At 42.4% G+C, this 26,762-nt stretch overlaps 1 protein-coding gene across 1 annotated transcript in view; it reads left to right on the forward strand.

Annotated features, from left to right (window-relative positions):
• Nucleotides 1-26,762, forward strand: part of MAML2 (mastermind like transcriptional coactivator 2) — a 366,711-nt gene that overhangs the window by 234,157 nt on the left and 105,792 nt on the right. The window contains exon 2 of the mRNA XM_019923756.3: nt 5,998-7,512. Within this exon, the coding sequence (XP_019779315.1) occupies nt 5,998-7,512 (1,515 nt within the window). The remainder of the gene's footprint in view (nt 1-5,997; nt 7,513-26,762) is intronic.

Below are 26,762 nucleotides of genomic sequence, written 5' to 3' on the forward strand. Positions count from 1 at the left end.
GTTTGTTTGGGGGCAGGAGAGCCAGGGAAGAATCACTCTTACTTTCAAGTACTGTGATGAGCTGGAATTTGCTGTTTCAGGATCCCAAACATTTTTACTTCAAGAATCAAATCGAGTCATAAATTATTGGGGGAGTTGATCTCTTTCTCATATTACCTATTCTGAACCCTATCTCTAATCAGCCATGAGTAAAATGGCCTGAGGAAAGCTTACAGAGGATGGGACCAAGATATTCCCTTAAGTATCTAAGCAGAGGTAAATTTGGTTCTCGTGTTTATTTCTTTTTGAGAAAGACAGAAATCTTCTTGAGGAAAAAAAATGTGACCTATGGACTGAATTGTTACCTTTGTGTGGCATATTCCCTGTTTCTAGGGCAGCACAGGAGACAAAGAACGCATTTATTTGTGGAAAGGGATGGGGGCAGGGAAAGAAACAGAAACCAGAGGATTGTGCAATAAGGCGTTCTTAAATCCCTCCAGGAAGTTTGTGTTTCTAGTCCTTTGGAAGAGTAAAGCACAGCTGTTGAAAAAGGAGAGTTTACCAGGGGACTGCAGCCCTGATGCCACTGTGTATTGGATTTTCCTTGTCCATATGCTTCTCGGCACCTCCATTTGCAGCCCTTGGGGCAGGCAGGCCACTGTGTCTGGGCCCTGCCCTGAGCAGGCCTACCCCTTCCCCCAGTAGAGACCGCAGGCCTCAAATAGCACAGAGGTGTTCAAGGAGAAGAGTCAGAACAAGGATGAGAGTAAAAGGAAACAGTCTGCTGGGTCTCAGCGAAGGGAAATACACTGATTCCTGTGTCATATGCAAGCCAGACGAGACTTGCTGTGTTGAAATCCTTCCCAAAAGAAGCCCTTCTCTTGGATGGCTAGTGAAAGGGTGATATTGTATGCATAATCTCACAAATTAAATATAATAATTTTGGGGAGCAGGTTTACTGTACAAAACAAAATGTGCCTCTCAGTCCATCTAGAAAAAGTATAAATATTGAAATGTAGCACTCATTTGAAGCCTTTACATGCTGCCATGAGCTTAGTCATCTGCATTTCTCTCATGCCAGGGATCATTGCACAGAACCCTCTCTGGATGCTCAATAAATCTTTTTGAATGACCAAGTGACCCTTTGTCTCTTCCCTTTCTTCTGTTGGAGCCTCGAGAGTGATGTCCTGAGCTTTCACCATCAACCTCCAACCAATGATGTCACCATCCTCTCCTGCCATCCATCTCTATGAGTCCTGAATGCCCTTACCCTTGCCCTGTGCATGCCATACATCTTCATTCTGTTATTCTTCTACCTTGGCTCTCTGTGTCCACTGTGTTGAGAACAGTGTTGGCACGTGGCAAATTGAAGGCCAAAGGAAAGCAAGCAGTGTAGTAAGTGATTCAGAAGGAGGCCTTCGGAACCGGACTCGGGTTGCCAGCCTGCTTCCATATCATGCACTATGCAATCTTAAAGTCAGAAGCTGCAATTTCTTCACGTGAAAATGAAGATCAGGATACATGTTCAGAGAGCTGTGAGAAGATTAAATGGGACTCTACACAACTCTTGCTTTAAGAGCACCTGTCTTAAATTAAGTATTCAATACATAGTAGTTCTGAAGTGAGAGCCTTTGGGGGACCTCTTGCTTTTGAGGGCCCCTTCTTCCTTATAAAAACTTTTAAAATTGTATTTTATGACTGTGTTGACATCAAGATAAATATATTACTATATATATTAAAACATTTCCTCAACCTAAAAGTTCAATTTTTCTTCCATACTAAATTAAATTATATTTTCATGGGCCCCTAAGACTACTGTAGGCCCTGGGCACTGTGCCTACCCAGCCTAATGGATAAGTCAGCCCTGGTGAGAGATTTGTTCTGGAGATTCTTTCCTCTACCCTTTCAGTGTTATTAACTGCTTTCTGGAAACTGTTTGTCCCCTCTGGCTTTCAGGGTATACCCTGCCCTTATACTTCTACCTGCCCCCATCCCGTCTTCCCCAGCCACCTGGAAGGTCTACACTGTGGAGCTCCCAACTTCCCTAAACCAGCTGCCATCTTTCTTGATGTAAACCCATGTCTTCATTCCTCTGACTGAGTCTCATTCCCTTAGGACGATTCCTGGCCTGGTAAGGTGGCATTGAATTTTCTGATAAACTATTTCTCACTGAGGTATTCATGATATGACTCTCTGTGTTCTCTCTCTCCTTCTAGAATACAGTATTTCCATTTTGTCACAGAAATTTTTGAGACTCTATACCACAATTCAAAGCCATATATCCGATGGAGACATTTTAGTCCAGCAAAGAAAATACTTCAGAGCAAAGATTGAACTTTGAGAATCACTGAGATTGTATTGTGCCTCTACTTTTGTGCATTCATTGGGCCTTGGTGACATAACATTGATTAGAAGCTTCTACAAGGCAGGACATAGACTATCCCCAAAATTCTCTTGGTAAATATCATGCCTGATGAAGTCCTAATGGAATCTCTCTAACCATGGGGATGTCTTCCATGTGTCACTGAGAAGGACTTCTGTTTCCCACCTTAAGTCATCCATCCAGCTATGCTTGGTGATGACTTTACACCGTGATACATATGCCCATAAAACAATTCTCACTCCCTCATTGTCTATTATTTTCTGGGTTCAGGCAGGAAAGTGTTCTCAGAGATAATCCTATTTATAAAGGAGGGAACTGTGGTCCACGGAAGAAAAATAACTTCCTGAAATAGCAAAGCAAGTAATGCCAGAATCAGGACTAGATCCTGGGCCAGCTTCCTCAATATCTGTGTGTGGGCACCAGTTGTTTATCTCTGTCAGGGCCTGGGGTACCATTTACTCCCCAGCACAGGCTCAGCAGTGGGGATCCTTGGTTTGGTGCCGGGCTCTATTGCTTAGTGTTTGTGTGACCTTGAAGAGTTCCTCAGTCTCCCAACCTCAATTTTCTCATCGCTAAAAGGGAGGGGAGAGGGTAGAAATAGTATCAACCTTATAGAGTTGTTGTTGCGAGGATTCTTAGAGTTGTTCTGTGAGAATTAGATGCGACTATCCATACAAAAACCTTAGCACGATGGCTAGCACCCAAGCCCTCAATAAATGACTTTGTTGTTGTTGTTACTACTATTATTATTATTACTACTACTACTACTGCTACCACCACCGCTAATTCTATTACTCCATCTCCAACCCTGGTGGCTTAGAGAAAGTCCTGGAGCTGCTTCCCAGAGTATGTACTGAACTGCCCAGGGAGTGGCCTGAGCGGTAGAGAATCTGGCAGAACAGGTTTTTTCAAAGCAGTGGAAAATAAATCAAAGGCAATAACCCAAACCTGGAAAAAGAATGTTTTCCTTTGTTTTTTCTTTACCAGTTGTGGAAAAAACCTTCAAAATGTAACATGCTGAAATAAATCAGCGTGGCCTCTCTTAAGGTAACACGGCTGACCCTCTTTGGTCTGTGCTCTTCCTGACCGCCTGTGGACAGACGGTAACCACTTTCAGTTTGTGCCAAATGCAGTGATGGCTGACAGTGTTCTGTGATGATGTTGGCCTATATCAGTGAATAGACAAGATTAGGAGTCAGGGAAACATGGAGAGACAGCAAAGATGAGGGGAACAAAAGCTTCACAGCCAGGTACAAAGGGTACCCTACCCCTTGCTGCAAACTGCTCATCACCAAATGTTAAATCTCATGGGATTTAGTTAGGGCTCTTGGTTGAAAGTAACAGAAGCTCAACTCACATTAGCTTAAGCAACAAGGAGACTTTATTGTAAAGATTCCATAGTGTATCAAGGAAAACAACGAGAGAGGCAGAGCTGGCCTAAGATTGAAATCAGGCCTTCAAATGCTATCAAAATTTGTGTCCTTCCTCTCTGCATCATTTCCTCTCTTTCCACAGACTTACTTCCTCTATGGCTGTGGTTGGCTTAGTGGAACAACACTTCACAAGTTTTGTAAATGACTGTGCAGCTACCCAAAGAGAGCCTGGTCTCACTTTCTCCGATTTCAGAATTCTCATGGAAGGAATGATTGGCCCAGCTTGGGTCAGGTTCCTTTTTCTGATTGCCTATTAGCAATGGTAGAAGGTAAACATTGGTTACACCAGCATGGTACATCGACCATAACTATACACACTTGTGAGGGGGCAAACCCACAGGTAATGGATTACTGAAACAGGTATCGAGGAACTACATGACAAGAAACATACCGTTCACATTCAGCCCTAGATTGCATCCCCTCCATTCCCTGATTCCTCATCATGTGATGAGAGATCCAGGATATCTCTGTGCTCACTACCCCCTCCCTCTTCGTGCAAGGCAGACCCTAGCCCTGAACAAGGTGACTCCAGCATCATATAGTGGAAGTGACACAGGCTTTAGAACTATGCAGACCTTGAGTTAAAGCCCAGGTCTACCACTTATACTGGGCAAGTTATTTAGCCTCCCTGAGCCTTGGTTTCCTTATCTATAAAATAACGCATATCTAATGGATATTGTAAAGACTTTGTCTTTGTTGTCTACTGTAGGCCCTGAGCACTGTGTAAAGTCTTTGTTGTAAAGACTAAGGAAAATAAAATAACCATATTTAAAGTACTTGGGATATAATAGGTGCTCAGTTACGTTAATTTCATTTTCTAATTAGGTTACCTAGAAATCTTCAGGAGGGTGGGGGAGTGATGGTAAGAGAAAAGGGAGGACAGGAGAAGTGATAGAATTTTATATCTGGGAAGTGTCCTTCTGCCTCAGTAATTTGCAATTATCTTGAGCGAACATTAAATAATTGAAGTGGGTCAGCTGCACTGGGAAAGCCACCCTTTGCTAGATATAGCCTCTCACTTTAGAGGCAAAGCAACAAGGATCTCAAGATCAATGGTCCATGTTTTATGTTTCTTATTAATTTACTGGTGTGACTGTATGGTCCTTAAATCTCTCTATATAATGTCTGAAGTTAATAGAATACAGTCTCATCACTGAGTGAGTGATTGAAGTACTTTAATATTTTGTTGTTACTGTTGCTGTTTAGAGAGATGCTCCTCTTTGAGAAGGTAGTAAGCCATATTTTTTTATAAACTAAACTTCATTGAGTTCTTACTTCAGTAAACCCTGTGCTAAACGTTTACATGTCTCATGTCTTCCTATGAGTTAAGTGCTGTCGTCCCCATTTTCCAGGTAAGGAAATTGAGGCTCAGATAAGTCCAGAGCCAGGATCACTTAGCACTCAGTGACAGATCGGAATTTGAGAGCCGCTTAGCCAGTTCCAGGGCCTGCGTTCTTAACCACTATGCGGTACTCCCTCTCTACACCTTGGTTTTGGCTAAGAGATTTCGAGACGGGCCAGATAAAAAATGAATCCCCCGGAAAATCTGTGCTTAGAGTGGCTCATTTGATAAATGATGACCTCATAACTTCTGCGCAGCCACCCAGTATTGCTACAGGGGCTCAAATGCAAGCTGCAGAATCATAGGAAGAAAAATAGTTAAACAACAGAGAGACTACCTCCTTCGACACGACAACTATTCTGATTACTTACTTAGAGGATAAGAGTGATGATGGGTTGAATCTGTGAAAAAGAAACTGGAAATTGGGTCTCAGCTTTAGACTCTACAGTGTTTCCCATCTTGGTCAAAATTGTATTCAGTCCAGTGGCCTGTGGCCGTGTGGGTTATGTGTGTGTGCATGTGGAATAGTTTGGCCTGTTCCAGAAAACAACACCACTTTGCTGATTAATCATAAGCATTATCAATAACTCCCCATGACACGTGAAGGATTCTTCATCCATCGGCCAACGTACCAATCATGGGAACCTCTATGACCTGTCACCCCTCACTGACCTGCTCCTCCAGAAACATTTTGCTCTGTTTGTGCTACTGTAAGTTTCATTATATTCCAAACTGGGCTTCATTTGTGCCTCCTCCTATGTGTAAATGGAAAAAACATTCAAATATTCTGTCTCTTTTGACTAAACGCATCTTGAAAAATATCTCATGTTTTGTTTTCTTATTCCCCCTCTGTCTTTCAGCTCCAGGGTTCCCTGAAAAGAAAACAGATAGTTAACCTGTCCCCTGCCAACAGCAAGAGGCCTAATGGCTTTGTTGACAACTCATTCCTTGATATCAAAAGAATCCGTGTTGGGGAAAACCTCACTGCAGGACAAGGGGGCCTCCAAGTAAATAATGGACAAAGTCATATGATGTCAGGGACCTTGCCCATGAGCCAAGCACCCCTGAGAAAGACTGCCACGCTGCCAGCCCACACACATTCTCCTGGAAATGGTATGTTCAACATGGGCTTAAAGGAAGTGAAGAAGGAACCGGGAGAGACTCTCTCTTGCAGCAAGCACATGGACGGTCAAGTGACCCAGGAGAATATTTTTTCTAACAGGTACGGAGATGACCCCGGAGAGCAGCTGATGGATCCCGAGCTGCAGGAACTGTTCAATGAACTGACCAATATATCTGTGCCTCCCATGAGTGACCTTGAGCTTGAGAACATGATCAACGCCACCATAAAGCAGGACGACCCGTTTAACATCGACTTGGGTCAGCAAAGCCAGAGGAGCACTCCCCGGCCGTCCTTGCCCATGGAGAAGACGGTGATCAAAAGTGAATACTCACCCGGCCTGACCCAGGGCCCCTCGGGCTCTCCTCAGCTGAGGCCCTCATCCGCCGGCCCTGCGTTCTCCATGGCCACCTCGGCCCTCTCCGCTTCCTCCCCGATCCCTTCGGTCCCTCAGAGCCAGGCTCAGCCCCAGACGGCCTCAGGAGCAAGCCGGGCCCTGCCGAGCTGGCAGGAAGTATCCCACGCCCAGCAGCTCAAACAGATCGCCGCTAATCGTCAGCAGCACGTCCGGATGCAGCAGCACCAGCCGACCAGCTGGCCAGGCTTGCCCTCTTCGGCGGGGCCCTCCCCAGGTCCATTTGGGCAGGAGAAAATCCCCAGCCCCTCTTTTGGCCAGCAGCCATTCAGCCCCCAGAGCTCCCCCATGCCGGGGGTCGTGGGCGGTGGCAGCCAGTCGAAGGTCATGGCGAACTACATGTACAAGGCCAGCCCCTCGGCCCAGGGAGGGCCTCTGGACGTGCTCCTGCAGCAGAAGCCTCAGGATCTTAGTCGGAGTTTCATGAACAACCCACACACAGCCATGGAGCCCCGACATGGCAGCACCAAGCCTTTGTTTCATTTTAACTCAGATCAAGCCAACCAGCAGATGCCTTCCGTTTTGCCTCCCCAGAGCAAGCCTCCTCTCCTGCATTATACCCAGCCGCAGCCACAGCCGCAGCAGAGCGCGATTTCAGCTCAGCCGCAGCAGCAGCAGCAACAGCAGCCGCAGCCGCAGCCGCAGCCGCAGGCACAGCCGCAGCCGCAGCCGCAGCAGCAGCAGCCGCAGCAGCAGCCAGCAGCTCAGCCCACCCAACCCCTCTCGAGCCAGCCTTTGCTGAGGTCGCCGTTACCACTTCAGCAAAAGATCCTGCTGCAGAAGATGCAGAGTCAGCCCATCACAGGACTGGGGTACCAAGTCTCCCCACAACACAGACAGGTAAGGGCTGTGCTCCTCCCAATGCAGAGTACCCAGACACCATTCAGCTTGGTCCTGTTGCTTTGGTTACCATTATGTTTGCACTGGGACAGAATCAAGACCACAAAGACAGCCATGGTGCTGACAGATGCCTCTGAAGACCTCATGAAGGTTCACTTGAGGCATCTGGAGGCAAGAGCATCTTCCTTGTAGAGCATCACTGTCATTGGGGTCTGTTGTGTTCAAAGGCTCTTGCTTATTAAGAATGTTGCCTTAGAATCCATGCCTTTAGTGACAAGTCCAGTTGTCAGTTACATTCTGATATGCCCATGCCTGGTTTATTTGTTCAGTCAATAAATCAGTCATTAAGTCGGCATGCATGCCCCGAGTACCTACCGCATGCATGATGTTGTGATTGTGCTGAGTATTGAAATAAGGCCAGACATGATCTTAAGAGTGTTTAATGACAAATCTCCACCCACACCAACCAACTGAAACGTCTAAACGCCCAACCCATCATAATGGATCCTGCTGTGATTCCATGCTGGTGCATGAAGGTTGAGTATCCACCTTGAATAAGACATGTTCTCTGTCTGCTAGTACAGTCTGGAGAGGTCGACAGGCTTTAAAAACTATCATTTTAATACTGAGTGGAAAGGATGACATGGAGCACAAAGCTTGGGTATTTACTGAGCAAGGGGAAATCAGGAAAGGCTGCCGGAGAAGGTAACGTGTGAATTAAGTGTTAAAGCATGAAATTGTCATGACTACCAACAGAAAAAAATCTGTGGTTACCTTATATCCTGTGGTTAACATAAAGCAGAGGTTTTATTCTGCCCCAAACAGGAATCATATGAAGAGATAGCCCTGTGTCTCCAGAACACACACTGGTGAATCAGTGCCGATCCCCAGGGAACTTGCAAGGAAAAATTCTTCCTGGAATAAGTGAGGGAAGGCAGGCAGGAAGGCTGAATGTTGCTTTGTGCATGTAACTTGACAGATCTGCGTTAGCGTCTAAGCACAAAGACAGCACGTTACCTGTCAAAACAATGTGTCAGGACAGTATGACGGCACAGAGCCTTGTTCCAATCACATTCCTAGAGTAGTTTGTATGGCTACTGCCCAGAAAAGAATGCCACCAGCACCACAGACTGTGGCCAAGCTAACCTTTGCCTTAGATATATGCCAGGAGAAAACTAGACTCAACTAGGATTCAAGAGCTGTGTCCCAAGTAAACTTTCGGCTCTTAACCACTTACGAAGTGTGTTTTTCTAAATCGTAGATTATGAAGAATGGACTTGGAGTAGAGTCATGTGTATATTACAAAGTTCCATTTTTAGCATGGGTAATTTGGGGATCGTTTAAAAGCAAACAGTATTGTGGAACTACTTTCTAATATTCTGTGTAGCCACTTTGCTGTGGGTGAACCTGGGTTTAAATTCTAACTCTGACATTCTAGCTGTGTGACCTCCAGCGAATCAGTGAGCCTCTCTAAGCCTCAGTTTCCTCACCTGTAAATGAGGATGATAGGATTTGGGGAGAGTAAGTGATGTATCTCTCAGGCGGGGGTCTAGAATAAAGTTGGCTATTATTGTGATTATCATGGAAAGGACCATACATGATATCAGAATATTTTTCAACATGCATTACTTTTATGTAGGAAGCCCGTTGGAGTGAGTCTCAAATTTTTTCACAAGCAGTACTAGAGGAATAAAAGAGAACAATCTTTAGTTCTGTCCAGCAATATGGTGAGTGGGTAGCGATTTACCTTTCCTGGGCCCGGACTTCTGACCATAAAAATGACCATAAATAATGAGATATTAGTAGAAGTTAGCATTTATTGAGTATTTACTCTGTAACTGGCATGACCTCTTCCCCCCTTGATTGTGGTATCTCATTTTACCCATATAAACTAATTACCATTATTCTCATTTTATAGGTGAGGCAAATGAGGCACAGAGAAGTTAAAATGACTTTTCCAAAGTTACACAGATAATAAGTAGCAGAGCCAGGATTCTGATGGTCTCCTTTGAAGGTTGTACTTTCAGACTTGAGGCTATACTGCTCACAAGAAGGATTTGCTGGGAAATGAATGGCCATTTGTAGATCATTGTGAAATTCTCAAAAGAAATATTTCTTATAATATCGAGCCATATTTACATAATCTACATAGTAAATTAAGTTTTGGTAGGATAGAGAAAGTCTCAAATCTCTAATCACCTTCAGAGCTGTTAAAGAAAAGAATCAAAAAATATCTGTGTGTCACTTGACCTTCCTGAGAGTGAGTATTATGAAGCTTAACCAAAATAAGCAATGTACAATAGGAAACATAGCTCTTTGGTACCCCATCAGCCCTTCTTTGGGAGCCTTCCTGCCACCTCCAACGTCCTCTGTCTTGTTTCCGCCTCTGTTGCTCATATCAACAACTGTCCACCATACTTCTGACCCCTTAGTCCCCATGCCAGCTTCCAGGACCCAAGCACACCAGTGGGTGCTAATGACCAAATCCACAAACATCTTCCAGTGCCTTAGATATTTTTTTTTACTTTTCCCAGTGTGTATGACACTTATGATGCCAAGGTAATTTTCATCTTTTCAAGAAGGCCCTCAAAAAGTGATAGAAATGGTGGTGACATGTCCAGCTAAAGGCGTCTTCTATACAGACAGGCAATGGCTACTCAATCAAAGCCTTATCCCAACCTTGTCAATTGAACTAGATTGTCAATTCCGGCTCAACAATTCCATGAAGTATGACTCTGAAGTGTTCTGTGTCTGAGTTGTGAGCAAGTGTATCAGAGCTTTGTAGTCAAATAAGTGTTACCCTCTTGAAAGCATTCACCTTTGAAGGGGTTGGACGCATTCTAATAATGGTGCTATTGTTCAATACAGTTGCAGAGTTTTCCTCTAGGGATTGTCTTCAGAGCTTTTAGCACATTGAGTGGATTGTTATCAATGCAGTAATATTCATCTTGTTGGGGTTATTTTTGAAAACAGTCAAGCAGAGTAATGCAGCTTTGGGTCAAAAAAACAAAGAATAACTATGATGAGATAGAACTGCGTTTCAAGTTTGGTTTGTGAACTTTCCCTGAAGGCAATAAAGAAAGTAAATGAGTTGCTTCCCAAGATGATAATTTTGAGAAGCAATTTTCATTTGGGTGTACATATTTCTAGGTTCTTCCATTTTTATTGTCCCATCCGCTATATTGCTAAGTATTCTAAACTCAGAGAGAGTAGTTTTAACTCTGCCATTCATAGTAGACAGTACAAATCTGTGTTCTCATCTCAGATTAGCCAAATCACTGATACTCATGACCAAAGCCATTGGAGGGAAGGAAATTAAGCAATTCTTAAGTTTATCAACTAAAGCATCCTGAATGAAAACAGTAGTCACGAATTTTTTTTCTGCTTGTCATACTCACTTTATGTCAAACACAGCAAGATTTACTAGTGGGATATGTTAATTGGGACAGTCTATCCTTGGGAATGGTGGAAATCTTGGTTCTCTGCTACAAAATGATAGATTGAATTTGTTGATCAGTTGTTTAGAATTTACCCAGTAGACTGTGCAAAGATGGCCTTCTTTTCACCTTTCAGAACTCTGAACCCAGATAGGGCTGCATGCTCAGGCAGAGACTGAAATTGGGGGAATTCATATGTCCCTCTCCCTTTATTGGGTACCTGCCCGCCTCTGCTCTCCTAGATGTGAATGGCACCCGAGAGATAGATGCAGCATAATCGAATTGTTGGAGACATCTTTATTGTTCCATGCCTGGAGTAGTTTTAAATAATCCCTTCTCTGGAGACTGAGAGAACAAATGGTATTTGATGTTTCACAAAATGTCTTCAGCAACTCTGTCTTGCTAGTGTTTGGGGCTTGGCAAATGGAAATACCTCCTGGCTATAATTTTCGTCTTTTTCCGATTGGAAGGTTATGGGAGAGGGCAGGAGAGGGATGTAATGCATGCAGTTCTGATTTATCTTCAAGTCACTGAATACGTGTTTTAAGGTGTGAAAGAATTATTGGTTGACCAGGGCTCATGAGAGTTCAATCCAAAGCCCTAACCTCTTGCACTAGAAAATGGTCTTTTTCAAAGCTGTATAATCAGACACTTAAAAGTGTGAATTTTTTTTTTGTAACATTAGAGCCATGAAACTCAAGTGGATTCTATATTTGGTTTAGAATTCTCCCATCTCTAAAAATTCTGAGAGGGAAGGCAGCCAGTGAATGGATAGTTTGTTATGACCAAAACATAAATTTGTACATTTCCTTTTTAGTTTAAAGCCAAGCTCCTCAATCGTATATTAGGAACCTCACCCCACTCTCTCTACCTAGCCAAGTTTATCCTTCAGTGCACTATATATCAACCCTTGGCATAAATCAAGCAATGTTCTCCTCCCTTCGTCTTTAAGTTAATCTTGTGTATAGCTAACCTTAAAGATGAACACTCAGAAGATTGTTTCCCAGTTGGTCTAGCTGAGGGTGGAGGAATGAGGACTCACTGTAGCTGTCATATACTGACAAAACTTCTAAATCCTTATAATTGCCTAGAGAAAGTGCCAGAGAAGAGATAGAACCTTCATTCAACTGGGAGTGCCTTTTCTAATAGGAAAATAATTATGAATTCAGAGTTCTGCAACAATATAACATCCAAACCACCCCTTTGCTGGGGGCTAGGGGTTGGCTAAAGGGTCAGCCAATTAGGCTAGTGTCAGGGTTTGGTTTTAGGGGCAGAATCAGGTGAGAGGAAGTCAGGAGCATGAACGGCCAAAGACAGAACCCAGCCAAAATCCTAAAACAGCTAGGAAACAAAATCAGTCAGTATACTCAGAACCGAGGGGTGAATCTAAAAAATGGTAACAAACCCATGATTTTGTAAGTGACCTAAAATCTAGAGTGTAGTTAGGGTAGAGACCCAGGAGATGCTAGGTGGTCATTACAAATGACCCTCGACCATTCAGTGATTTCCATTATGACTTACCTTGGCTGGATTATGCTGGCAAAAGGGAAGAGTTCTGATACAGATATACTGAGGGCTGTTCATGGCAAACCAGGAGCATTTCTTTTTATATTGTCATATTATCTTTGATATTTCATCATTTATCTTTTAAGTTTACAAAAGAAACAAAAATTTGTTTTTAATACTCCATGAAACTAGTGCTAAGGCCAGGATCCAGAGTGAATTTCCAGACACACATGTTAATATAATTTATACTGAAGACTTTTTTTTTATTGGAGTATAGTTGATTTACAATGTTATGTTAGTTTCAGGTGTACAACAAAGTAAATCAGTTATACATATACATATATCCACTCTCTTCTAGATTCTTTTCCCATATAGGCCATTACAGAGTATTGATTAGAGTTCCCTGTGCTATGGAGTAGGTCCTTATTAGTTATCCATTGTATATACAGTAGTGTGTATATGTCAATCCCAATCTTTCAGTTTATCCATTCCCTGCCTTACACCCTGGTAACCATTTAGAAAACCAGTTTGTTTTCTACATCTGTAACCCTATTTCTGTTTTGTATATAAGTTCATTTGAACCCTTTTTTTAGATTCCACATATAAGTGATATCATATGATACTTGTCCTCCTCTGTCTGACTTACTTCACTCAGTATAACAATCTCTAGGTCCATTCATGTTCCTGCAATGGCACTATTTCATTCTTTTTTATGGCTGAATAATATTCCATTGTATATATGTACCACATCTTCTTTATCCATTCCTCTATTGATGGATACTTAGGTTGCTTCCATGTCCTGGCTGTTGTAAATAGTGCTGCAATGAACATTGGGGTGCATGTATCTTTTGGAATTATGGTTTTCTCTGGATATATGCCCAGGAGTGGGATTGCTGGATCATATGGTAGCCCAATTTTCAGGTTTTTAAGGAACCTCCATACTGTTCTCCATAGTGGCTGCACCAATTTACATTCCCACCAACAGTGCAAGAGGGTTCCCTTTTCTCCACACCCCCTCCATGACCATCATCAAAAAATGTACTGAAGACTCTTTTTTTTTTTTAACATCTTTATTGGAGTATAATTGCTTTACAATGTTGTGTTAGTTTCTGCTGTATAACAAAGTGAATCAGCCTTATGCATACGTATATCCCCATATCCCCTCCCTCTTGTGCCTCCCTCCCACCCTCCCTATCCCACCCATTTAGGTGGTCACAAAGCACCGAGCTGATCTCCCTGTGCTATGCAGCTGCTTCCCACTAGCTATCTGTTTTACCTTTGGTAGTGTATATATGTCAGTGCTACTCTTTCACTTCGTCCCAGCTTACCCGTCCCCCTCCCTGTGTCCTAAAGTCCATTCGCTAGGTCTGCATCTTTATTCCTGTACTGCCCCTAGGTTCCTGAGAACCATTTTATTTTTTTTTAGATTCCATATATATATGTGTTAGCATACAGTATTTATTTTTCTCTTTCTGACTTACTTCACTCTGTATGAGAGACTCCAGGTCCTTCCACCTCACTACAAATAACTCAATTTCATTTCTTCTTATGGCTGAGTAATATTCCATTGTATATATGTGCCACATCTTCTTTATCCATTCATCTGTCCATGGACACTTAGGTTGCTTCCATGTCCTGGCTACTGTAAATAGGGCTACAATGAACATTGTGGTACATGACTCTTTTTTTTTTTTTTAACATCTTTATTGGGGTACAATTGCTTTACAATGGCGTGTTAGTTTCTGCTTTATAACATAGTGAATCAGTTATACATATACATATGTTCCCATATCTCTTCCCTCTTGCATCTTCCTCCCTCCCACCCTCCCTATCCCACCCCTCCAGGCGGTCACAAAGCACAGAGCTGATCTCCCTGTGCTATGTGGCTGCTTCCCACTAGCTATCTACCTTACGCTTGGTAGAGTATATATGTCCATGCCTCTCTCTCGTTTTGTCACAGCTCACCCTCCCCCGCCCCCCATATCCTCAAGTCCATTGTCTAGCAGGTCTGTGTCTTTATTCCTGTCTTACCCCTAGGTTCTTCATGACATTTTATTTTTCTTAAATTCCATATATATGTGTTAGCATATGATATTTGTCTTTCTCTTTCTGACTTACTTCACTCTGTATGACAGACTCTAGGTCTATCCACCTCATTACAAATAGCTCAATTTCATTTCTTTTTATGGCTGAGTAATATTCCATTGTATATATGTGCCACATCTTCTTTATCCATTCATCCAATGATACGCACTTAGGTTGTTTCCATCTCCGGGCTATTGTAAATAGAGCTGCAATGAACATTTTGGTACATGACTCTTTTTGAATTATGGTTTTCTCAGGGTATATGCCCAGTAGTGGGATTGCTGGGTCATATGGTAATTCTATTTTTAGTTTTTTAAGGAACCTCCATGCTGTTCTCCATAGTGTCTGTATCAACTTACATGTCCACCAACAGTGCAAGAGGGTTCCCTTTTCTCCACACCCTCTCCAGCATTTATTGTTTGTAGATTTTTTGATGATGGCCATTCTGACCAGTGTGAAGTGATACCCCATTGTGGTTTTGATTTGCATTTCTCTAATGATTAATGATGCTGAGCATCCTTTCATGTGTTTGTTGGCAATCTGTATATGTTCTTTGGGGAAATGTCTATTTAGGTCTTCTGCCTATTTTTGGATTGGGTTGTTTGTTTTTTGGATATTGAGCTGCATGAGCTACTTGTATATTTTGGAGATTAATCCTTAGTCAGTTGCTTCATTTGCAAATATTTTCTCCCCTTCTGAGGGTTGTCTTACAGTCTTCTTTAGGGTTTCCTTTGCTGTGCAAAAGCTTTTAAATTTCATTAGGTCCCCTTTGTTTATTTTTGTTTTTATTTCCATTTCTCTACGAGGTGGGTCAGAAAGGATGTTGCTGTGATTTATGTGAAAGAGTGTTCTGCCTATGTTTTCCTCTAAGAGTTTTATAGTGTCTGGCCTTACATTTAGGTCTTTAATCCATTTTGAGTTTATTTTTGTGTATGGTGTTAAGGAGTGTTCTAATTTCATTCCTTTACATGTAGCTGTCCAGTTTTCCCAGCACCACTTTGTGAAGAGGCTCTCTTTTCTCCATTGTATATTCTTGCCTCCTTTGTCAAAGATAAGGTGACCATATGTGTGGGGGGTTATCTCTGGGCTTTCTATCCTGTTCCATTGATCTATATTTCTGTTTTTGTGCCAGTACCATACTGTCTTGATTACTGTAGCTTTGTAGTATAGTCTGAATTCCAGGAGCCTGATTCCTCCAGCTCCGTTTTTCTTTCTCAAGATTGCTTTGCCTATTCGGAGTCTTTTACATTTCCATACAAATTGTAAAACTTTTTGTTCTAGTTCTGTGAAAAATGCCATTGGTAGTTTGATAGGGGTTGCATTAAATCTGTAGATTGCTTTGGATAGTATAGTCATTTTCACAATGTTGATTCTTCCAATCTAAGAACTTGGTATATCTCTCCATCTGTTTGTATCATCTTTAATTTCTTTCCTCAGTGTCTTATAGTTTTCTGCATACAGGTCTTTTGTCTCCCTAGGTAGGTTTATTCCTAGGTATTTTATTCTTTCTGTTGCAGTGGTAGATGGGATTGTTTCCTTAATTTCTCTTTCAGATTTTTCATCGTTAGTATGTAGGAATGCAAGAGATTTCTGTCCATTAATGTTGTATCCTGCTACTTAACCAAATTCATTGATTAGCTCTAATAGTTTTCTGGTAGCATCTCTAGGATTTTCTGTGTATAGTATCATGTCATCTTGTACTGAAGACTCTTGACTGGCAAAATTAGCAGGAGGGATTTTGCTTGTGTGTTGTTAGTGTTCTTTGGTTTGTTCATTTTAACATGAATACCAACTCTGTGCCATATATAGATAACCCAAATGGTAGATATTATCCACGCTTTTTTAATAGATGAGGATACCGAGGCTTAGAGGGGTTAAATAACTTGCTCAGAGTTGCAGTCAGCACTGGCCCAGTGCTAATAACTACTATGCTGCCTAGGTTAAGGAAATAGGTACAGGTGGTCTGGGTTGTGCTAACAGAGCCTTTTTTGTCATGTCTGTTTGAAATTTCACTGTTGTCCACATTCCCAGGTTTTTTCTACCTCAGGCAAAATTTAAGCCAGTTCTGTTGCAGTTGCCTTATCTCAATCCACAGATCTCTAGTCTCCTAGTCTGCCCAACTTGGAGCCGGGAACTAAAGATTCCAGGCTAACCTGAGAACTGATCCATTCTTCACTCTAGCAATAGCTTGTATTCATTCATGCAAAAAATATTTGTTGAGTGCTTGCTCTATTTGTTGAGTTCTGGATACTGATACTACAACTGAGAACAAAGATGAAGGTGTGATGTAGTAAGGGAAAAATAAATTTTTTTTAACTTTTTTTAGATTATAAATAATCAGAATGTTTTCAAATTGAGCTATTTTCATCATATTGCAGACTTATTCTTGCTTCTGTTGCTAGGCTGATTTGCTGCTGGGCTTCCTGGTACCTCTGATCCATGATAAAAATGGAAAAAACCCAAGGGAGTGGATATGTGATTTAGTTTTTAAAGCAAAAAATCCAAAGTCTTTGTTATATTTTTTTAAGTGATAAAGAAAATTCATTCACTCTCTTTTTCTTTAACATCATCCATCAAGATTTTAGAACCTGTTTATGGTCACTGTTAGAGGTTCACAATAGGGTAAAACCATAATTTTTGCATTCATTCATTCATATGATGAGAATTTATTGAGCACTTACAATGTGCCAGGAATTGAAGACTAAAAGATTAAGTGATCCAAAGAACCCTCCTTGCATCCATCAAAAGATCAGGAAGTCATGGTTCCTCTCCTCAATGAGCTTTTGATTAGAAGGAGACATCTGTCCATAATACTATTGGATTCCCATTGGGTATGCATACTACATTGTCCTTTGCTTAAATCCACTTTATGTAGTAACTGAGCCCAAATCATCTGGGCTTTTCCCCTAAGTTTTCAAGTTCAACTTTGAACATGTTACTTTAACCTTTTATAGAATAGAACTCTATTTGCTAGATATTCCACTTTCATTTCTATTTCATTTTATCTTCCTAGTATACAATAGCTCAGTTCACAATAGACTGAATTGGTGTGAAGCAACAGTTAATTCCTGTGTCCCTCAATAGAGAAGTAAACACAATAGCAAGAAGAACATGTTAGCCTTGGAATCATAATCCATAGGGTTTAAATCCACAGTTAGGGGAATGGTTCTGTTATTCTCATTCCTCTCATTCCAAGGTCTTTGTCCATGCCTTGCATCCGTCCATAAGAGCTGTGCATTTAAAGCATTAGTGGGTAATTTAGCCTGTTGAATACCAAGTTTCTAACTAGGGAAAAGAGGGGTATGAGGTTAAGAAATAGATTTGATCCTGGAGAGGGAAATGCAAGAGGGTTAATGGAAAATATGACAGATATTTAACTGTAATGTGCATTAATGTAAGTGATTCAAACAATCCCCTTTGCACCCATTCCAATTAGTTTTGCCTTTTCTAATCAGATGTCAGTTGGTATCAGTTCGGTGGAGGGGGGGGTGGGGTCTTTTTGTGAAATCAAAAGGAAGCAAAAACCCATTTAGCCAGTGTGCTAATCAGTAAGTGTTCATATCAATGGTTAATTAAAGTCAGGCACAGAGACTTCAGATTCAGAAGGTGTTTACCATAAGAAGTTCTACGTTTGAAACAAAAGACCACACAAATATTTAGACTTCTAGGATCAGAGCGATGTAACGTGAGTGAATCATCTTACTCTTTTACATTGTGTTGCAAGCAAGGAAGACCCAACTTACACACACACACACACACACACACACACACACACACACACACACACGCAGAGCCCAGGCAGCTCTCCGGGTGCTAATTAGAGAACTCTGGATGAATATTTGCATTTTATGCAATGAATCTGAACAATAAAGTGCCACCTTATTCTCCAAGCAGTATATGGAGTAGAGCAGAATAAAGGGAGGCCAGTGACTACACGCCTGTGCATCCTGCAAAATCAAATTTCAAGGTCCTTGAGGATGAAAGAATGGGGGTGGTTGACCTGTTTCCCTTTCTTTCTGCTGCTAATTCCCTCCACTCTGAATCACTGGCATTTTCCAGTTTGCTTTTCACAGGAGCTTAAGTTCAGCTCCACCTTTAGGAAACATGAACTTCATAAACAGGGAGCTTGTTCTGGCCCTATGTCTTGTAGCCCACACGCCTGTGTGGGTGAACACAAGAGCCTGTGGACCTCATGTTCTTGTCTTTGGCTCACATCTCAACTTTATGTCTCTGGTTCTTTGTCCAGGACCCCCTCCCCTTGTCTATCCCCTCTCTTCTTTTACCCTTTCTCTACAGACCAATTTTGAACTCACCTCTTTTCCCTGAACTCCTTTGAGACCCGTTTTATGGCAGGCCTGGAAAGGGGTGCCGAGGACATTTAGCCACTGGAGTTGTTATTGGCAACAAGGGTGAAGACACTTTTCCTGGAAAAGGATGCATGTTGGGGAGAACCTGATGAGCTGGCAGCCCCGCCTCTGTATCCCGCAAGCCTCTGGCACAGGTGAATGAAGTCTGAATGGGCACACCCATGGGAAAAACATTGCCCCTGTCGCATCAAGTGCTTGCTGACTGGCCTGAGTCCTTGCCATCTTGCCAACCTGCCAGTGGAGTGAGCATTCTAAAACAGGAATTTAACCATGTCTGTCACCTGCCTAAGCCCCTTAAGTGATCTTCATTTTCTCATAATGAAATCCAGCTCCTCCCATGGCTTTGTGTGACCTGGCTCCTGCCAAGCCCTCCAGATGGATTGGTTTCTATTCCCAGCTTTCTTCTTCCCTTAGCCCTATGCTGTCACCTGTCTGTGCCCCGCAGACTCCCATACACTATGCCCTCCAGCTCCCTCCAACAGAAGTCCTGAAAAGTACCACGCTTTCACCCTCAGCTCTACAAACAGGCCGTTCCTTCTTTCTGGAACATTCTCCCACTCTACTCTGCCTGGCTAACCTAACCCTAAGCTTTCTCAGTCTCAGCTAAACAATTTCTTCCAGAAGGTTTCCCTGGCCTCCCAATCTGGATAAGCTCCCATTCTGTATTCTCTGCTAGTTGCCTCTACTTCCTCTCTTTCAACAGCTATCACCCCTCATATCTCTTTGTTCTTGTGTGTCTTCCTCAACGAAGCAGCGAGCCACTTGAAGGCAGGGATCGTGTCCATCTTGTTCACCCTTATACTCCAGTCCCTAACATGTCTACTCTGTGGTTGGCACCCACAACATTTTTGCTGAAGAAATGAGCAGCGGAATTATACCATTGACCCATCATCCTTTCTTCTGTTCTGAGGATTTAAGGTCCCCAACACATGCCCCCTCTCCTCCTCAGAAGGTAGAAACAGGAGCTTGCCCTTCCACCTTCATCTATACCAAGTCTGCCCTTAAGACGTTTGCCCATGGACCTGGCAACAGCTCAGAGAATTCACTCTCAGCTGCTGCATGGGTTAAAACTGTGGAAGGGGATTCGACAGAAGCACTTTTGATAGAGGCTGGACTGACCTATATCCTGGGGAATCATGCAGATAAGAGTCAGGTATAAGAATTTTATCAACAATACTCCACATGATTTTTTCTTTGAGAAAACATGTATGGAACATCAATAATTTACCAATAATGACCAAACACAATCCCTCTTCATAAGTAATTGAAAGAAGCAAGTGATTATAATGTAGTGTTATAAGGTTTCTGATAGAAGCCACTGTAAGGTATTCTGAGAGCACAGAGATGAAGCACTTAGTGTAGCCTTGGGAACCAGAAAAAGCTTTCTGGAGGAGGTATTATCTCAGTGCCTACCTCAAGGAAGACTAGGAGGCAGTGAGGGGAAAGGGAAAAGGCCTTCCAGGCAGAGGCTGAGTTCTTTTGGAAGCTTCCAAGTAGTTCAGTGTGGCTGGACTGTGGAGTGCAAGGTCAGGAGAGGAGAGATGAGACTGGGGTGGTAAGCAGGGGCCAGGTCATGAGGGGCCTTAAACACCATTATAAAGGAGGTTAGAAATTCATCCTGAGGGCAATAGAAAGTTGTGGAGAAAAGTGTACAGGTTGTTTATAAACAGAGGCATAACTTATGCCTACCACAGAGGAGTTGTGAAATTCAAACCTATTGAATGTTAAAGAATCAGATTTGCTCTTCAGACAAGTTACAGTATAGGGAATATACTGGAGGGGCCCAAGCCAGGGGCAAGGAGACCTTCACCAGATCTGTATGCCAAGAACATTTCAGAGATTTGAACGTGCAGTTGCTGTGGGCCCAGGCAGCTCCTCCCTTCTGTCAACCCTAGAATGTCCCTGCCGGTTCACTGGTCCTCTGTCCCATTCTCCCCCTTGCCCCTCACACTTGGCTTCTCTATGGCCAACACTGGACTTCTGCTTTTGCTCCAGAGGACTTGGTCTATCTTATATCTTCACTTTCTCCTTTCTACCTTCAAGCTTGCTCAAGCCCCCAGCATCTTTCCAAAATAACTTCCCATCAGCCCTCCTACCCCCGTGAGCCCCAATTTCCCAGTTACCAGGCTCAGGACCTCTGCGTCAGTATAATTCCTCTCTCTCTGCCTTAGGCCACCTTCCCAGGTACTACTACGGAGGCCACTGATAACCATCTACACCTCTTTCTCTTCTCCATGACCACTGCCACTGCCCATGTGCTCACATTATTGCAGTGCTCCCTTGTCCCTCCCAGTAATGGGCTGGACAGTGTGTCTAAGAAATTCTACCTTGCTCCACACTCCTGGGGCTGAGCCCAGTGGCTGAGGTTCCAGTTATCTTTGTGGCTTTACCAGGCCTCCCCCTTGGAATTACAGCTTTACCCAAGATCCAGTCCCTCCCTGAGGCTCCCTCCACTTCACAGGACCAGCTCTCCTCCCAGTGAAGGTCTTTTGCCCAACCACTACATTTTCCCCACTGGCTGCAGCATCCTATCCACCCGCTTAGATAATTGTGAGATGTCCTGGAACCCTGGCCCTCTCCATCCCCTGCCCTAAGTGCCCATGTTGCTGTAACCGCCCCTCCTCAAGCTGTGAAACAGGTAAAGTCCATTTCTTCCCCCTCTAGTGTGTACAACATAGTGAAAAAACTCTTCCAGTACAGTTCTTACATTGTATTATACTTGTTTGGTCCAGTGAACTGTGAATTCGTAGTGAGTTTGGACACTGAAATTTCCCTCCCCACTCCGAACTCACAAAGCATTTTGCATCTCTCATTGCTTTCAACCTTTAACTGTTGGTAAGTTCGTATTTTAACCCCTGCACTAAACGGTAAGCTCCTTGAGACCGGAGTCTGTTTATCATTCATCTTTGTACCTCCAAGGGCTAACAGAGAAAGTTCCAACATATGGATACAGAAACAGAAAGAGAGGAGGAAAAAAGAAAATAAGGAAGGGAAAGTTATGGTGCGAACATTATAAATCAACAATACTCCAATAAAAATTAATTTTTAAAAAACTCAGTAAAGAATGAACAAAAAAGAAGCTGTTGTGTGTGTGTGCGTGTGTGTATATGCGTGTGTGTGTGTGTGTGTGTGTGTGTGTGTGTGTGTGAGAGAGAGAGGGAGAGGGAGAGATAGGCTCTATGGTCTTGAAATCAAAGGAAAATAAATAGGTTTGAATAATTTCTGATATCAATCTGAATATAAAATGTACGTTATTGAGAACTTATACATTGCTTACTTCATAAGCATCTTAATGACCATATAGCCATAATGACCATATAGCCTTGGCCACATTACTTAAATTCCCTGAAACTAAGCTGCAACATCTGTAAAGTGAGAACAACACCACCGATTTTGCAGGATTCTTGAACACATTCCATGGAATAACCCATAAGACATACAACAAATACAAGGCTTGCACCTGGTAGGCAATTCACAAGTGCTGGCTTGCTTCTCTTTGCAAAATAAGGACCCTCAGGACCAAATCCATTCAAACAATACAAATTAAATGTTAGTAGACACTTGCAATGGGTGATTTCCAAAACTGAGCTCTCATTTATCTCTGCGTTTCCAGGCAACTAAGGCAAAAAAGAAATCATGTGGGGATATAGGGGTTCTTTTTGTTGTTGTTGTTAACATAAAAGAAAGCGTGCAGGTTCATCAATGGAAGTTAACTTTTTCCTGGACGTGAATTCAAAGGTACATTTATCACTGGGGGAATTAGGTAACATGATGGACATCTTACACTGGAAATTTTGCAAAGACACTATAACACTATTTACCTTCATGTTTCTGTTACTAAGCTGCGTTATGAAATCTGAGGCCAAAATACTAGCTTTTAATTCAGTGAATACTTTTCCCCAGGAAGCTGAGATAATGTGGTCAGATTAATGTTTTCTAAGACTCTGTTCAGTGGTTTTCACACCCTGTTTTAGCAAGAATACTTCTTTCCTCCCCTCCCCCTTTCAGGGTGTCCCTGAGGCACCTCCCCAGAATTTAGGTTCCTTCAGGGCAGAGATTATAAAACAGAGTTCTGGCTTATCCCAAGAGTAGAGTTTAGAGACCATATAAGAATGCATAATTTAAATTCCCATTAGACTGCCTCAGTCAAATATCAATTGTCTCAAATGAGTCTCTGGCAAACCCCTGCATAGTATAAAGTAGATTAGACCTGTGGAATGTCTACCTCAGAATCAGATTTCAGAGAGACTTTTCAAATCCATTTAAGCTATAATCTTCTCCCTGCATATAAAACAAAACTATAAACTCCAGATGTGACCCTTCTGTTCTTCAGACCAAGCTCATTAAAAATCACCATGAAAAAATTCAGCAGTTGGTACAGTTATTTATCATCCAACAAAAACTTAAGCACCTCCTGTATACAGAAAGCCATGCCAGCTGCTGTAAGAAATATAACAAACGTATCTGCTGTGTGGTAAGAGCTCCATGGGAATGAGAAATACAGCACGTGAATATTCTGGAACCAAACTTGTTGCTGAGTATTTTACCTTGAGTAATCAGACCTTGTTTACTTCCTTTGCTACAATTTGATTCTATAGTTCTGAATTTTATGAGTATAAAACATAATTACCATCCTCATTTTTTAATTTTTTATTTTTATCAAGGTAACATGCACATCATTTAAAAAGACAAGCAGTGCTAAAATGCAGAAACCATTCACTGGCACCCCGTCCCTCACCCTTAGTCTCTAGAGGAAACCATTTTCATCATTTTGAGTTGCTTCTTCTGGTATTTGCCGTCATATTTCTAAACGGATCCGTAACTTATACCTCTTGATTTATTCATCTTAGGTGCTACCTACTGCTTCTTATTATAATGGATGAAGATTTAGTTCCATTTACAGCCTTTCTCCCTCTCCCCCTTTGCCGCATCATGGCCATGTCAAAATTTTGCTTGAGTTCATATCAGTGTCTTCAGGGTCATGAAGCGAGAAATAATGTTTCCTGCTAAGACAAGCGGTATACATAACTATAATTCCTCTCCAGGAGTGAAGTGTCCAACGTTGTTTTCATTTGTGAAGTTTCTCTGAATCTCTGGCTAAGTCTTTTCATACCATCCAACAGCTCTGTAAAACATCTCAGTACATTTTCCTCACTCTAATTCCTGTCAGAGAATCTCTTTGCTCCATTTCTTTTCCTGGACGTGTCTCCCCGGGAGCTCTCTGTCCCCACCACGATCCTGACGGGTGTTCTCTGGGCCTGCTGATACACCATCATCCTAGGCCTTCCTGCCACCATCCTGGGAATCCCAGGATGGGATTCTTGTGTCTCTCTGTTTATTTATTTACTCTCATTTTGGTGGACTATCTCTGCCAGGAGCTCCCTGACAAAGGGTGTATGAGAGGTGAAATCTTGAAACCTTCAGAGAAATCATAACCCATTTAAGGAGATTAGAAAAAAGAATTCAAAACATGAAGAAAGACAATTGTTGAACATGGATAGTGTCCTAGTTAGTATACTTGGTGCTGCAGAATGTGCAAAGAAGGGATGAGAAAGGAGCCCTCAAGTATTGAGCACCTCCAATGAGCTAAGTGCTCTTTGCACGACATTCTTAAGAAATAGGAATCATGTTCTCCTCTTTATATATGAGGAAGTTGAGAGCAGAGTGGCTTACTGATTTGCCTGCATCACACAGCTCTCAGGTGGCAGAACTGGAATTCAGTTCCAGAATTCAGATCATGTTTGTCGGCTTCTAACCAGCTCCACACATTGTGTCTCTTAGCCAAAAACATGAATGCAGAATCCCTGCCCTCAAGGAGTTTGCTCAACCGTGTCTTTAATGCAATGTCAGACAATTCTCTGGCCCAGTATACTGACTGCCCTTTTACTTTCACGTATGTATGTGTTTGTTGTGTGTGTGTGTGTGTGTGTAATTTAATTCTGGTTAATAGAACATCTATCTTCATAGTCCCATGTACATCAAGGTGTTTTTTTTCATATTTTTCTGTGAAATTCTGTAACAGAGCTATTTCCAAAGGAGATTTCAATTCTTTATCCCCCTTTATTTATCAGGGATTAGGCAGTTACAGTCTGATCTGGTTACAACTGAAAATATGTTAGTGGTTTTGCCCTTCTCCCTGGTGGATTTTGGTTTCTATGCCAGTCAGTTCACTGGCTGACATTTATCACATGTAGCTCCTGCCTAACAGACTTCCAGGATAACTAACTGTGTAGAAGGAATGATACATACTTCTGGCTGTGTACTGTACCTGCAGGTTATACCAAGCTCTCATTGCCTGGAAATCTGTACTGATAGCCCTCTCAGAAACAAAACAGAATAGTAAGTACAAGTGTTATAAACATACGAAAGGATTTTAAAATGAAGGAAAGAAGATAGAATCATTGTTTTATATATACATTTATATACATATATATACACACACATACACACACACACACATATATATGTATAACTAATGTGCAAGGAAACAAATACCGTGGATGCATTTCGTTCGTGCTGGCACAGTGAAAGCCCTCTGACAGCTTTCCTCACCCGGAGGGCTTGACGCCTCAGATACAGCTCTCATTAAATAAGGGAGACTCCTGGTGCAGAGAAGTTCTGGGGCTGGAGTAAAGGGAGAGTTCCTCCACACTCCTAGCACTGTTCTCTAGCAGCGTCTTGGTGGCTGTTCCAGTACCCCTGCTCTCAAAGGCAGAAACATGAACCCTTTCATTCAGTCAGAAATTAGAAGCAGGTAACTGTTTTCTGAACAGTCTCCACTTTTGAATGTTGGGTTCCAAAAGTTCATTTTTAATTCGGTTGTTTGGCACCCCTGGTGCATTTTTCCACAGGAACAATTTAAAGAAAGTTTATTAAGTCCTCAGGCGAGCCTGTATAAAGTCTATTTGAGTCATATGGACTTCGAGCAATTCGAGTCCTAACCATGATTTCTCTAACTTTACATGAAGAAAAACAAAATTTGTTCAGTGTACATTGATTGAGCCAGGAATAGTGGCGGAATCAGGAAGACAATCTATTTGGAGAAGCAGAGGATTACAGTACAAGAGAGACATGCGAGCCCCAGGTGTGTACAGAGCTCTTTGCTACGGAAACCTCCAGGAAGGGGCTCCCCCCTCAGCCGGGCTCCAGGTTTGGAACCGGGAAACTAGGAGTATTTTCTGCTGAACCTTCACGGCAGAGAGAAGAAGGCCTTCAGACCAAGGGTAGAGGGAAAATGAGATTAGCCAGAACATCACCAGGAAAGGGGCATAGAACTCTTCATTTCTAGGGGTCATTTACAGACATTTAGAGTGTGGATACTACCTTAATGCCTAGGGATGACCATGCACACCAGTGTTGTGGACTAAATTTTGTTTAGTTAATTTATCAGGATAAAACAGTTGGGAGCCATCAGTTCTATTTTTCATAGAACTATTCCATAGAACATAGAAAGAGAGAGCAGCAGGCAGTGAGGAATACACCGGTGACACAGCCGGGCCCAGTGACCCCACCAGGCTGTGCCTAGACTCCACACCAGGTCTGGGAGGCAGGACTTGGCAGATGAGGCTGGGTTTTATATGCTGTGAATAGTCCACAGAACTATTTGCTTCTGAAAAAGCAGTTCTCTTACAACCACGATGATTCCTAAAATAGGGTTTTGACCCACGCGTGTGATGACGTTGAAATGGCCTACATAGCCAAAGTCAGAGAGAAAACCAGAGGGTCAGAAAGATGGGGTAGAAAGTAGGAAAGAGAGATCCCGAGGGAGAAATGAAAGGAAATTGGGGCCAAAAAATGCATTTCTGACCATCTCTTCTGCTGTATAAAGATACTTTATAAGGCAATTTAAACTCTG

This window comes from Tursiops truncatus, chromosome 8 (assembly GCF_011762595.2).
Source record: "Tursiops truncatus isolate mTurTru1 chromosome 8, mTurTru1.mat.Y, whole genome shotgun sequence".
Lineage (NCBI taxonomy): Eukaryota > Metazoa > Chordata > Mammalia > Artiodactyla > Delphinidae > Tursiops > Tursiops truncatus.